The sequence below is a fragment of the Stenella coeruleoalba genome (genome assembly GCF_951394435.1).
Source record: "Stenella coeruleoalba genome assembly, chromosome: 4".
Classification (NCBI taxonomy): domain Eukaryota; kingdom Metazoa; phylum Chordata; class Mammalia; order Artiodactyla; family Delphinidae; genus Stenella; species Stenella coeruleoalba.
The window spans coordinates 146,755,435-146,768,577 of record NC_137149.1 but is presented as its reverse complement, the minus strand read 5'-3'; the positions used below and the strand labels follow the sequence as shown (position 1 = coordinate 146,768,577).

At 39.5% G+C, this 13,143-nt stretch overlaps 1 protein-coding gene across 7 annotated transcripts in view; it reads left to right on the top strand.

Annotated features, from left to right (window-relative positions):
- RAPGEF2 (Rap guanine nucleotide exchange factor 2) overlaps nt 1–13,143 on the top strand; it is a 246,004-nt gene that overhangs the window by 188,658 nt on the left and 44,203 nt on the right. For all 7 annotated transcript variants that reach the window (XM_079919702.1, XM_079919703.1, XM_079919701.1 and 4 more), the window contains 2 exons: nt 1,960–2,091; nt 11,621–11,798. In XM_079919702.1, coding sequence (XP_079775828.1) covers nt 1,960–2,091; nt 11,621–11,798 — 310 coding nt within the window. The remainder of the gene's footprint in view (nt 1–1,959; nt 2,092–11,620; nt 11,799–13,143) is intronic.

The window sequence follows — 13,143 nt, the reverse complement described above, 5'->3', positions numbered from 1 at the left end:
ATAGTGAGATATACATCATTCTTGCAATGATTTCACACATTTGAATAAACATCTCACTTCTCTGAGCTTCTCCAACATGTGCCTTTTTATCTGTTTATTTAGCATCTGTTTATATGCCCTCCAATAAATTTATGTTTAAATCTTTTCTTTGTATACTTTGTCTCCCATGATGTTAAAAATATTATTTCTATGCAGACTATATTAAATGGTTTTTTTTCTGAAGGGGTATAATTTCACTTTTTTAATTTTTTTAATTTAATTTTTTTTATTTTTTATGCAATTTAAAGGTTGCTTTCCATTTACAGTTATTACAAAATATAGGCTATATTCCCCACATTGTACAGTACATCCTTGAGCCCAGCCCATACCCACCCCTCTCCTCCACCCACCACTGGCAGCCACTAGTCACTAGTTGTTCTCTGTATCTGTGAGTCTGCTGCTTTCTTGTTATAGTCACTACTTTGTTATACTTTTTTTTTTTTTTTGCATTACGCGGGCCTCTCACTGTTGTGGCCTCTCCTGTTGCGGAGCACAGGCTCCGGACGCGCAGGCTCAGCGGCCATGGCTCACGGACCCAGCCGCTCCGCGGCATGTGGGATCCTCCCAGACCGGGGCACGAACCCGTGTCCCCTGCATCGGCAGGCGGACTCTCAACCACTGCGCCACCAGGGAAGCCCTGTTATACTTTTTTAGATTCCACATGTAGTTGATGTCATACTGCGTTTGCCCTTCTCTGTCTGACTTATTTCACCTAGCACAATGCCTTCCAAGTCCATCCGTGTGTTCAGTACTATTAAGTGTCGTAATCTGTTTATTGAGTCAGGTCTGAATGGCTGTGGGTGTCAGGAACCTGCATCACGTCCCCTGTGGGACTTACTCTAAACTGTGAAGTGGCATCTTGGTTTTGGAAGGGGAGGAGGGATGAGGGTCCCGGGAGAGAAGGCAGTATTGCCAAGGCAAGCTCTTCCTTAAGTTTGATTTTAACAGTTAGTCTTTATTATTTATTATTCAGCAGCCAAATCGGATCAGTATGCCAGCAGGAAAGAAAGATATCAGTGTGCAGGGTGTCAGCATATATTTTGAAATGTCAGGTTTATTATTGGCCAGTAATATCTTCTAAGTGTGATGCTATAGATACATGGTGCCCTTTTGAATTCAAAAGAATTGGTAATAACTTATGAGTGTAAGGTTTTAAGGGCAGCGTTTTCTTAGCATCTCATTCACTAACTAGCACATAGTAAGAGGAGGAGGGCTCAGTAAATATTTGTTGAATGGGTGAATGTTTCCTTTTTCAGTGCATTTTCTCTGCTGTATGGGGGGTGATAGAAGCACTTGGGGGATGCTGAGGGAATCTGTTCAATAGACGCAATTTTTATTTGGAGTTTAAACGTGAACAGGTAGTATCTATGTGTCTGTGATAGGTAAATGTTGTCCATAACCTTCTCGACTCTGCATTCTCCGAGAGCATACTTTCCTGTTTTCTCCGTAGTGCCTGTGTAGTTACTTGTATAACAATACACTTTGTTCTAAGATGCTCATCTTTTTAACCTTTAAACATCATTTGGGCATACATGAACCTCAAATCTGTTTTCTTATTTAAGCTGTCTCTTGCCACAAAGTTGCACTTTGCTGGCTAACAAATAGTAGAAGACTAATTTGCTCATTGGTGTATAATTTGAAAGTTGTAGCTCATTGAATTCAGTGCTCACCAGGTTAATCTTAACCGCCAAACCCACCTACTTAAGCGTTGAATTTAGTATGATTTAAGGCTCATTGAATGCCCATAAACTTTACAAATTCATTTTGTGATTTTTGGTGAATAGGACAGTATTTAGTCATGGTGAATTTAAGAAATGAAGGACCTTTCCTGGCCTGGAGTAGAGTGTGACACAATTTGTAGATGCCTGCCTGGCGTTCTCGGTTCCAGCTGTAACACAGTTTCTCCTGATCCTTCCCCAGCTTCCTGCAGATTTCACAAAGCTACACCTCACCGACAGTCTCCACCCACAGGTGACTCACGTCTCCTCCAGCCACTCAGGATGTAGCATCACCAGTGATTCTGGAAGCAGCAGTCTTTCTGATATCTACCAGGTAGGAAGGTGTTTTCCTTGTCATTCGCTTCATTTTCATGTATTCTGAGGAGTTCTCTGATTTTTCATGGATAGAATCTTAAAGGTAAATATGTGTGTGTGTGTTATATGTGCACACATGGGCATAAAATGGTAATGTTTATGCTTCACACAGACATGTAGTATGTCGTATGTTTGTTTTAGGAAGTCGAACGACAGTCTAAATGCATTTGCCTCTGCTATTACCAGTTACCAGAATTTTAAATGGAGTGGTTACAATGGAAATGTGTCCCCGGACTGTAAATATATTTGACTGTAGGTGTACTAGGTCGATGACCCTTTCTTGAACAAAATTGTAGGGGAAGACTTCAGAATTATGCTTCCATACTAAGTTTTTCTTAATAAGGTCTTGGGTGTGACAAAAGGAAGAGATTATTAAGATTCGATCGCTGAATTATTTTTCTTGCATTATTTTTATTACCTGTAGACTTACATGTTTCAAATAAATTCTTATGATAGTGATGGATAGAAAAACTAGAATTATGGAATTTCAAAAATGTTTTTAAAGCAAAATAATTTTAATTGTTAAGGAATAGTTCATTGGCTTAGAAAATGCAGATTTAGGAAAAGTGACTGGAATATGCAAAAAAAGATCCTTTTTTTTTGTTACAGCTAATACGGGATTTCAGATGGTTTCAAACAAAAAGAATGTAATACTCACTTTGCAAAGTATAATTCTAGGCTCCTTAGGAATCGTGATAGGAGATGGCCGCAATAAAACCTTTCTCTAACAATATTACAGCGTTTCAGGATCATTGATACATTCAGGCAGCGCTCAGTTTCTGTTTTTTTAAAAAATTCCTAAAAGTATCTAAACAGAATACCATCAGGGCAAAACATGTCCGTTTAAGTCCTAAATTTAGTAGATCTTAGAAAGTTAATTTTCTTTTCAGGAGGCATCAGGCACCCACTTTTCTATAATTCAGAGGTGTTGTGGAGAGCTCACTGGCTACTAAGTGGTAGCCACAAATGCAATTATTTGCAGATTCTCAGCTGATTAAGAACTTTTTTTTATTATTTTGCAAAAAGAAACATAATGATCTGGCTCTTTAAAGTAACTTTTCAAGTTTCTACTTTGAGGCATTAAATGTTAACTTGTAATTAAATCGGTAGGAAGTAGTCCCATTTTCAAATGTTCGAGGAGGAAAAGGTGGTGGATCAGGGTAAAATTATTCCCCCCGCCTTGCATAATGCCTGTTTTTAGAAGTTGATTTTTTGAACATTTATTCAAGAGTATCCCTTATAATAGAACAATGAACGGTAGAAGTAAAAGTTGTGCTTTAGCTTCTGTTAATTGAAACATCATGATAGAGCCTTTGTCTTCTACACTTTGAGATGATCACGTGCTTTAAAGACCTGTAGTAGGAACACAGCTTGAGGTTGTAGCAGTTACCCCTGCTGTTCTTCGGGTGTAATTCCAGGCTGAATGGAGCCTGCTAGAAGGTAAATTTATAATAAGAATGAAGTGAGTCGTTTGTATACGTTATGGAGGCGTATTCTGAGGGAAACTTTAGCTTTATGTGTTATGACCTTGGGTAGGTTGGGGAAGGGTGTGAGGAGATTCTTGATGGTACTTTGGCTGTCCCCAGCCCCCATCAGGCTGTCTGAGGATCCAGACCGTGGTGAGAACTCCACCTGGTTCTATGGGGGTTGGAGTTTGCAGTCTGCAGTCCGGCTTTATCTTGGGGTGTCGTTGGAAAAGAGGACCCCTGCGTATTTTGATTCATTTTAGTTGAGCTTCACAGCTGTCCATTTCAAACTTGATGACAGGCATGTAGCCTGGTAAGTTTGTATCCTTCCTAAGGAAAAATCCATAGATGTAACTAAGGATTTGGTTACTGACTGTAGGACTAACATTGACTAGAGATCCCCTATTGTCTTTAAATCAGAAATTCTGAAGGTGAGAAGAAATCTGCCAGATGCGCCTGGTTTGGCGACCAGTCTTGTGTTTGAATCCTCTGCTCTCTTCCTGTCAGTCAGGTTGATTCTTGAGCGGCTCCAGTGATGGGCAGCTGTCTCCCATGGCGACCCCTTTCTCGTGCATCCAGTTCTGACTTCGAGGAAGCTGTCACGTTGGAGCGAGTATAAATGCTCAGGAGACGGATACAAAGAGGTTGTCATGGAATGCCATGTGCCGGAGAGAAAAAGTTTGAATAATTTTTCTGAGAGAGTTGGAGGAGAGGAATTCAAGAGCAAAGTGGGATCACTAGCTTATTTAAGAAAAGAAACCTCCTCTCTTTTAACAGGGGCATATGATGGTGGATTTGGAGTGGGGAGTTTGGGAGTTGAGCGAGTTTCTGCCTGGTGTCTCTGAGTTCCTTCTTTGCAAAGAGTGAGAGGGTTGGCAGGTGGAGAGTCTCAAGGAGAGACACATTTTGGAATCATAGTTTTGGAGAGAAGGGGAGCAAATTGACCAGAGCATCGGAGGCTCAGCTGGGTAGGTGCCCCCAAATACAGAGTGATTTCCCTCTGCCCTGGTAAGTAGTTTTCTCCACAGTGAGCACAAAGAAAGCAAAGATTCGGCTTCCCCCGGGACCGCCTCTTGATTCAAGGAGTGTAGTGGAAAGACAGACGGAGCAGCACAGCACGCCAGGCTCCTCGTAACGCAGGGCTTTGTTTTTGCAGGCCTTCTGTCCAGAATTTTCTCTCCTTTTCGGCCTTCATTGATCCCTTTCGGCCTTCGTTTCCAAGGACCGCTTTCTCAGAGAGTTCTTCCCTTCTTACCCTTTGAAACGCAGGTCCTACATGTTGGTCCCGTCCCTGGCTGGTCTTTTAGACTTTAATTGAAGTGATTGTCACTTTCTCAGTTAGGTCTGTCCCCCAGCATGACTGCTTCAAGAGGCAGGGACTTCTCTGTCTTGTCTTCGTCTTCTCTCTAGAGCCTGGAATAGGGCCAGGAAGTCGTAGGCCTTCAGGAAAGACGCGTGGAAGGAATGGGACTGTGGTGTTAGACTAGGGGGCAGAAGCTGGAGTGTGAGGGCCGGGCACGAAGCTCAGAGAGCCTGGAAGACTGAGGAACATGCTTGTTTTGAAAAAGGGCTGCCTTGGAAGGCAAGGAAAGCAAGCTGAAAAGCGGGAGGATACTGGTGACAGAAAGCAGAGTGCCTAAGCTGGTGACACGAGACAATGCAATTTCCAGTCACGGTGAGGCCCTGGTTAAGTGGCGTGATTATCAGAGCAGTGACTTGGGTGGACTGCAAACAACTACGAAAGTAGGCAGACTGATGGAACCGAGTTCAAGCAAAACGAAATTCACGTGTAAGCATGCAATATGGAATAGAGGAAACCTCAAATCAATGAAGTGATGGATTATTCAGTAAATGGTCTTTGGGGGAGGGGGGCCCACTTTAATGACCACTTCGTATCATAATTAAGATTAAATTCCAGATAAAGAGTTAGCAAACTTTTTTTTTCTTTTTTGGAAAGTATTTATTTACTTAATTACTTACTTACTTACTTATTTTACTTTACTTACTTACGGCTGCTCCGCAGGGCATGTGGTATCTTAGTTCCCCAACCAGGGATCGAACCTGAGCCCACAGCAGTGAAAGTGCCGAATCCTACCCACTGGACCGCCCGGGGATTCCCAGGAGTTAGCAAACTCTTAATGGTGTAATGAATGATCAAAACTTTTAATAATTAAAAGAGCAATTGAGACAAAGATTTAAAGTCAGACTTTTAACTCACTCATGCAAATTATAAGAAAAATACTTCACTCATAGCATAACGATATTCAAAGGACAAGGGTAGGTAATTTGCAGAAGAGAACATGCACGTGTCTATACCTTAAATAAATATTTAAGACATAAGTGAGTATATGGAGATTTAAATATGAAACTATTTTTCCTATCAAATTAGCACAGACTTTCTTATAATATTTATAGATAGACATTCTTATACCTGTTAGGATTGTAGCTTTTGGAAAGAAACCTAACAATTTACATTAAAAGCTTTAAAGAATTGTTCTTCTCTTTTAGGTAAATCCTATATTGAAATTTTAAAAAAAATTCCTAGTGTAAAATTAGGAAGAGCACAAATTATGATACACAAACTGGATTTAATGCAAGCATTATACTTATTTGCAAATATATTTTCATAGTTTATGCATATATATGGCTTTGTCTGCAGTGCCTACTCACTTTGTTGTCTCAGTTAAATTAGCATCAGCGTTAGCCTTCAACATAAATTTCTAGCCTAAATTTATATCAGGGTCTGACTCAGGTGCTATTTGGGTTACATACGTATGTTTGAAATTCTGCACAAAGTTTGTTTCAAGATTACTTATAAAGCAGCCCTCCTAAACATGGGGATATGTGTGGGTGTGGGATATTTAATAGGCAAAAAGCTTTTTCATAAATGATTTTTAAGTACTTAATGATAAACGTGTAGTAGTTACATTGTTTTTTTTAAATTAACACTTCACTAGCGCTTTATGGCATTTAATATTTCCTCAGTTTCTTCATTTACTTGATATCCTTAAAAATGCCAAATAAACTGGTTTTAAGAACTGTATTCATAATAACAAACTATATTTAGTCCCTTTTTATTTAAATAAATCATAGCGCTCTCAGCATTGATCTGAGAATATTAATAGTTTTTTTTGAGAATAATACTATTTAGCTGTAATGTGCACCTAAATCTATGTTATGTTATATATGTGGAAGGTAAATTAATTTAGAACAGGAGTTCTTTGCCTAAATGACATTGTTCTGTACCTTTTATTTATTTTTTTTTATTGAAGTACAGTTAATTTACAATATTGTGTTAGTTTCAAGTGTACAGCAATGTGATTCAGTTATATATTTATATTCTTTTTCAGATTCTTTTCCATTATAGGTTATTTCAAAATACTGAGTATAGTTCCCTGTGCTATATAGTAGGTCCTTGTTATCTATTTTATATATAATAATGTGTATATGTTAATCCCACATTACCTGCATACCTTTTAAATATAAAGTGTGTGCATATCTTTATTGAGAATGAAAGGGTTTAAAGTCTAGCATTATCTCAGTAATATTGTACTTTGGTGGAAGCTAGAAAGTAGCAAGTGTTTTATGTTTATATACAAATGTAAATTTTATGTTTTATGACTTAGCAAAGCAAGACACATTTTATTACTTTATTATATTTTAACTATTTTCTTTATGAAGACAGTCTGTTTGGAAAACTGGGTGAAGTATTATAGTGCAAAGTATTTAGTAGTTTGTGTTGGTTGGACCCGATTTTGAGTCCTGGCACAATTACTAGGTTTTGTTTTGTTTTGAACAATTTATTTAGTTTCCCTTCGTGTTTTCTCATCTGGAAAATAGTGGTAATAATCCTAATTTGCTGAATTGATATGAAGATTATTATGTACTAAAAGCATCAAATGTAGTGCTAGGTACACAGTAGTCATTCAATATAGAATCACTGTTTTTATAATTATCGTGTGAGCCATTTAGCCAGAACTTAATGGGTGCAGTTAGCCTGAGGGAAATTTTTACAGTGTGTAAGGGGTTGGGATATTTAACAGAGTGTTGGGGGGGAGTGTTTTGGCAAATTCTGCCAGTGTAAATTGCGTGCAAGGCTCATTGCTGGGGTAGAGGGATGCCGGCACAGAGGTGGAAACGTGTCCCCTTGAGGAAGGGACTTTAATGTGGCCTGTTAACTGGCTTTCTTTCCCCATATTCGATCCAAGAACAATCCTATGAATGGTGAAATGTAACTCCAGCTTCCTGGTGACAAAACTGGGTCTACAGAGGATCAGCGACTTTGATAAAGCCTCTTGATGAATGCTAGAGCTGAGATTTGAACCACTAACCTCTGCTTTGTCTGTTCATTCAGCGGATGTAAATCCAGTGCGTCCCAGGTTCCGCGCGCTCAGGTTTAGCCCTCTCCCCACCCGCCACAGACCAGTCAGTGCTCACTAAACCTTGGACTCCACTCAGTCTCCAAGGGTCTCATTGTTCACGAAATTAGTAGATTCCCAAAAACTTGTTCATTGAGTTCTATTTAAGATGTATTATTAAAAGAAATTCTGTAGTATTTTAAAATAAAAATGGGTATTTTATTTTATTTTGAATTTTATTTTATTTTTTTTAATACGGCAGGTTCTTATTAGTTATCTGTTTTATACATATTCGTGTATATATGTCAATCCCAACCTCCCAGTTCATCCCACCCACCACCACCCCCCTGCTTTCCCCCCTTGGTGTCCATACGTTGTACTCTACATTTGTGTCTCTAAAACATGGGTATTTATTTTAAATAAAAATAATCTTCTAAGTTACTGGTTTCATAAATGTTATTTTATGAATAGTTTCTTAAGCAATGGGATACACATAACAGGAATAGAAAACAACTAATGATTGTTTACACAGATGGGGTGGTGGGTTCAGTTTTGGAGAGATTAATCCAACTCACATTGGAAAATCTTTTTGTTCTATTTAAGACTTAAATATCATTCATTTAAATGATAGGAATGATTTCTTTGGGATGGTGTAAAATATATCTTTCATCTCTTACCATACGTTAGATGTTTAAAAGTTAAGAAAAACCTTAAGTTATATCGCTATATTACTTAAAAGTGTTTTGTTCTTATTTTTATCTTCAGTAGTGCCTCTTCACTCTAGGCTAATATTAAAGAATGTGGATATAGAGGACTGATTGTATCTTTGAAAATATAAGGTGATGAATAATAATCTTTGATGTTAAGATGAAACTGAGGTGAAAATGTACTCATAGCAACCATTAGCAAATTGTCACATTTGTAGGCGTTAGAAATAAGGTGGTGATAACAATAATATTGGCCTAGTTTCTCTGCTCACAGCCTTGGCATACCGTATCACATCCAGTGCTGTTTCAGTGTCATTCTGGAATCTAGAGACGATTTAAGTTAGAGATATGAGCAGATACACACTGCTGTGTATAAAATAGGTAACAACAAGGTCCTGCTGTAGAGCACAGGGAACTATACTCAACATCCTGTAATAAACCATCATGGGAAACAATATGAACAAGAATATGCATGTATATGTATAACTGAATCACTTTGCTGTCCACCAGAAACTAACACAACATTGTAAATCAACTATACTTCGGTTTTTAAAAAAATCATAAATGAGAGGTGCGCTGCTGAGTGTGCCACAATTAATTAACTCTCCGGCCTTGGCTGCAAGGCCATGTTGCTGTCCCACCTGGAGCATCTCTGCTCACCGTGGTCCTACCCAAGCGGCAGTATTCACTAAGGCCACTGCTGAAAGAGCTTTTGTAGAGGTTAGACTTTCCGTTTTCACTCATGCTGTCTTCATTAGGTATTCTGTCTTCAACTATTTTCCCCATAGGTTTTTCTTATAATGTGTGATAATTCTTACAACGTACGGTATAATGTATGTTCAGGAAATCGTACGTAAGGAACTGAAATGTGATTAAAATTCTTTTTGTTAAACTTCAGAAAATATTAACACATACTTGCATTGCTTCAAAATGTAGAATTAAATATTCTATGATATAAACCAAGACTTCAGAAAGCTGAAACTTTGTTGATAAGAAAATAATATGGGACTTCCCTGGTGGTCCAGTGGGTAAGGCTCCATGCTCCCAATGCAGGGGGCCCAGGTTCAATCCGTGGTCAGGTAACTAGATCCTGCGTGCGTGCCGCAACTAGGAGTTTGCATGCCGCACCTAAGAAGTCCACACGCGGCAGCGAAGATCCCTCATGCCGCCACTAAGACCCAGAGCAGCCAAAACAAACAAATATATGTGTTCTTAAAAAAATTTTTTAAATAATACAATTTATTCTTTAAACATTGATTTAAACTAAATGATAGAAAAAGTATAGATCCTTCTATAAGCTGCACTCATGTGTTAAGTATCTCTTACAAAGAGGCAGATTAGGTTGTAGTTATGACTCTGGAGCTGGAATTCCTGGCTCTGTTCTTGATTCCACAATTACCAGCAACATGATCTTGGAGAAATAGTTTCTTTTTACCTATATGTTTGGAGAATAGTAAAAGTCAGTGACTCACTTCATAGGACTGTTGAAGGGTTAAACAAGTCAATGCATGTGAAGCACTCAGAGCAGAGCTCCTGGCACATTGTCAGTATTTGGTGTTGGCTTTCTGTTATTACGTTCAACGTTTTATATTTTCATCGTTCATTTATTTATTTTAATCTGTATTTGCCTATTCTTCAAAATAAGATGTCTTTATTGTCTTTGAAAATCATGTGGACTGTGAGTTATTTGAAGTTGGTCAACTTTATGTCTTCTACAAAATTAATAGTCTTATAGTAAAGCGTTTCTAAGCGTTTACTATTTTATCTGGAAAACCACGTTTATGATGTTCAAAATGGATATAGTTGATACTTAATTGTACTCGTTCTTAGTGTGCTTAAGCAGTTAGTAAATTCTGGGTACATATGTCAGATGAGGCCAATATGATACATAGTACATGATGGTTGAGATGATCATTACAAAAGCATATAGAATAGCCTAGAAAGGATAGCACATCTGTACTTGAGATAGCTCAACAGAAGAGCCCATTTTGAAACTTGTGACTCTTGATTCAGACTAAATATTTGTTTTTAATCACAGAACCATAACAGGCCTTGGAGTCTCTTTCCAGAATTAAAAACAAATTCTAAAAAATTTAAGAGATTGGGTCATTGCATTTATTTAACATTTTTTCAGCACTAGAGAGTAGCTACAGATTTGCAGCTATGAATAAAGACAGCAGCATTCTTAGACTTCCTTCCTTCTCTTCATTCCTGTTATACCTGGTTCCTTCAGACGTTCCTGAGCTAATTTTACGTTTGCCTCATTCTTTCTTGATCTTGATGACTTGACATTCGGTCTGTGCTGCACTCAGCGGTGTTGAGGAATGGGAAGAAAGACTGTGTCACCTGCAGGCATGTAGGGTCTTTCACACCTTTGGTGATGTATAGTTGGAGGGTGGACACTGGGGTCATCAAAGTAATTATTAATGTTTTGTTTGCATAGTTATCAGGTTACCTTTGATTTGGGATTCACTTTTTCACAAAGACTGTCTAATAAGAGAGAAGTGGTTCAGTCTTCTTGGCATTAATAAGTCTACACCTGTTCTTTGGGGGAAGGAATTGTTCAGAATTAATTGTCACCCTTAAGCTCTTAGCTTAAGCCATTCTCTGAAAAATGGAGTGAAAACAGATACTGCCTTTTTCTTATTCTACGATGTTTCAAATGCCGTACGACAGGTAATCAGAATTATTGATAGTCATTAATCCTAACTACAAATTCCAGCAGTGATAAAAATCACTCATATTTTGTTGAAGTAATTCTTTTCTGTAGTGCCTAGTGCACGACTGTTTGTTAACATTGAATACGTGTAACTTAGTTATGGAAAGTTAATATGAGAAAAAACAATATTTCGAACTAGACTTGTTTTTATTTCTTTTGGGCACAAAAGATTTCCTTAAGAAAGTTGGTCTGTCTGTCTGTCTATACATCTATCTATTTATTTGGGGTCTGTTTTAAGGCCACAGAAAGTGAGGCTGGTGAGATGGACCTGAGTGGGTTACCGGAGACAGCAGTGGACTCTGAAGATGATGATGACGAAGAGGACATCGAGAGAGCCTCGGACCCTCTGATGAGCAGGGACATCGTGCGAGACTGCCTGGAGAAAGACCCCATCGACAGGACAGACGATGACATCGGTAAGTCTGGGCGAGAAAACGAATCTCATAGCGATTTAAAGAATTCAGAGGTAAGACTGTGTAATACAACGGAGCCCAAGAATAGTAGGCTCTGAAAGGTCATTAATGTATCAGTCAGTGTTCCTTGGCATTTGTTGTTGAAAACATTTTTGAAACAATTAATTTTACTCAGGCCATAGCTTCAGGAGACTACAGCTAATAAAAGTTGCTAATAAAACCCTTCCACACGAGCCGTTCCTTAGCTTACTCTCGGACAAAAAAAATAAATATAGTCTTCCAAACATCATTACTTCTATTAATCGTCTTGCGCGCACTATTTCTAGGAAGCTCGAGTTTTTCTTTGTGTGAACATCAGTCGGGTGGTGGTCGGGAAAACCGTCATGCAAATGACTTTTCTTCTTCTCTGGTTCCGTAGGAAGGTGAGCCTCAGGGGAAGAAGAGAGCAGAATGTCAAGTGAGCCCTGCGTGAACCTGGGGGTTGAGGCTTTAAGTGCGCCCTCAGGTTAAGAGTCTAAGTGGCTTTGTGTCCACTTTTTCCTTCCCCGGGGTCGCCTTTACCCGGCTTTGCCGTCAGAGCAACAGTTGACTGTGCAATGGTGCTGTAGCGTTCATGCCTGCCTGATGGGCCCTGCTCCTTCCTTAGATGCCGGGGGCAGTGAGAGCAGCTTCCTCTGAGAGCATCTCTGCCCCGTAGGTCTGGAATCTGATTGTCTGCTCTTCCACACCGTCGGCTCTTTTTGGGCCAATATGTATTTGAAAGAAATTCAAGGAACTGGGTCTAGTGGGATTAGATATAGGACAGTATGGGCATCATCGTCTGTGAGTGGCCGGTTGCTTGTGTTTTAAGGGAGCCAGTATCATGTATGAGGAGGCCCTTGTACCGTTTAAGCACTGCACGTATGCTAGGGAATTAAAGATGGAAAACCAGAACCTTGGATTAGGTATCTAAAATATAACTAAAGCCATTGATGGGAATCGCTAGCTCTTTAGAGATGACTGCTGTGTGGAGTGAGCATTCGGTCATCGGCGGATGTGACTGAGCGCCTTGTGTGGACTGAGGGTTTCCTAGGTCCTGGCAGACCAGTGGGAACCAAACAGGGAGCCCTGGTCCTGCTGGGGTCTGAGGAATAAAGTGGGGGAGATATTTCGGGGAGTGCAGCGAACAGGGGGCTGTTGTAGGAAGGAAGGACTGTCAACACCCTTTTAGAAGTTCAGACCCGAAGGAGGTGGTGGGAAGCCAGCCGCGCCTGCACCCCCAGCACAGAAGTGCCTCTGCCGTCACCCTTCCGGGGGCATTAACCTCTAGATTCCTGTTGGAGGAAAGGACGTAGCTGCTTCTCACATG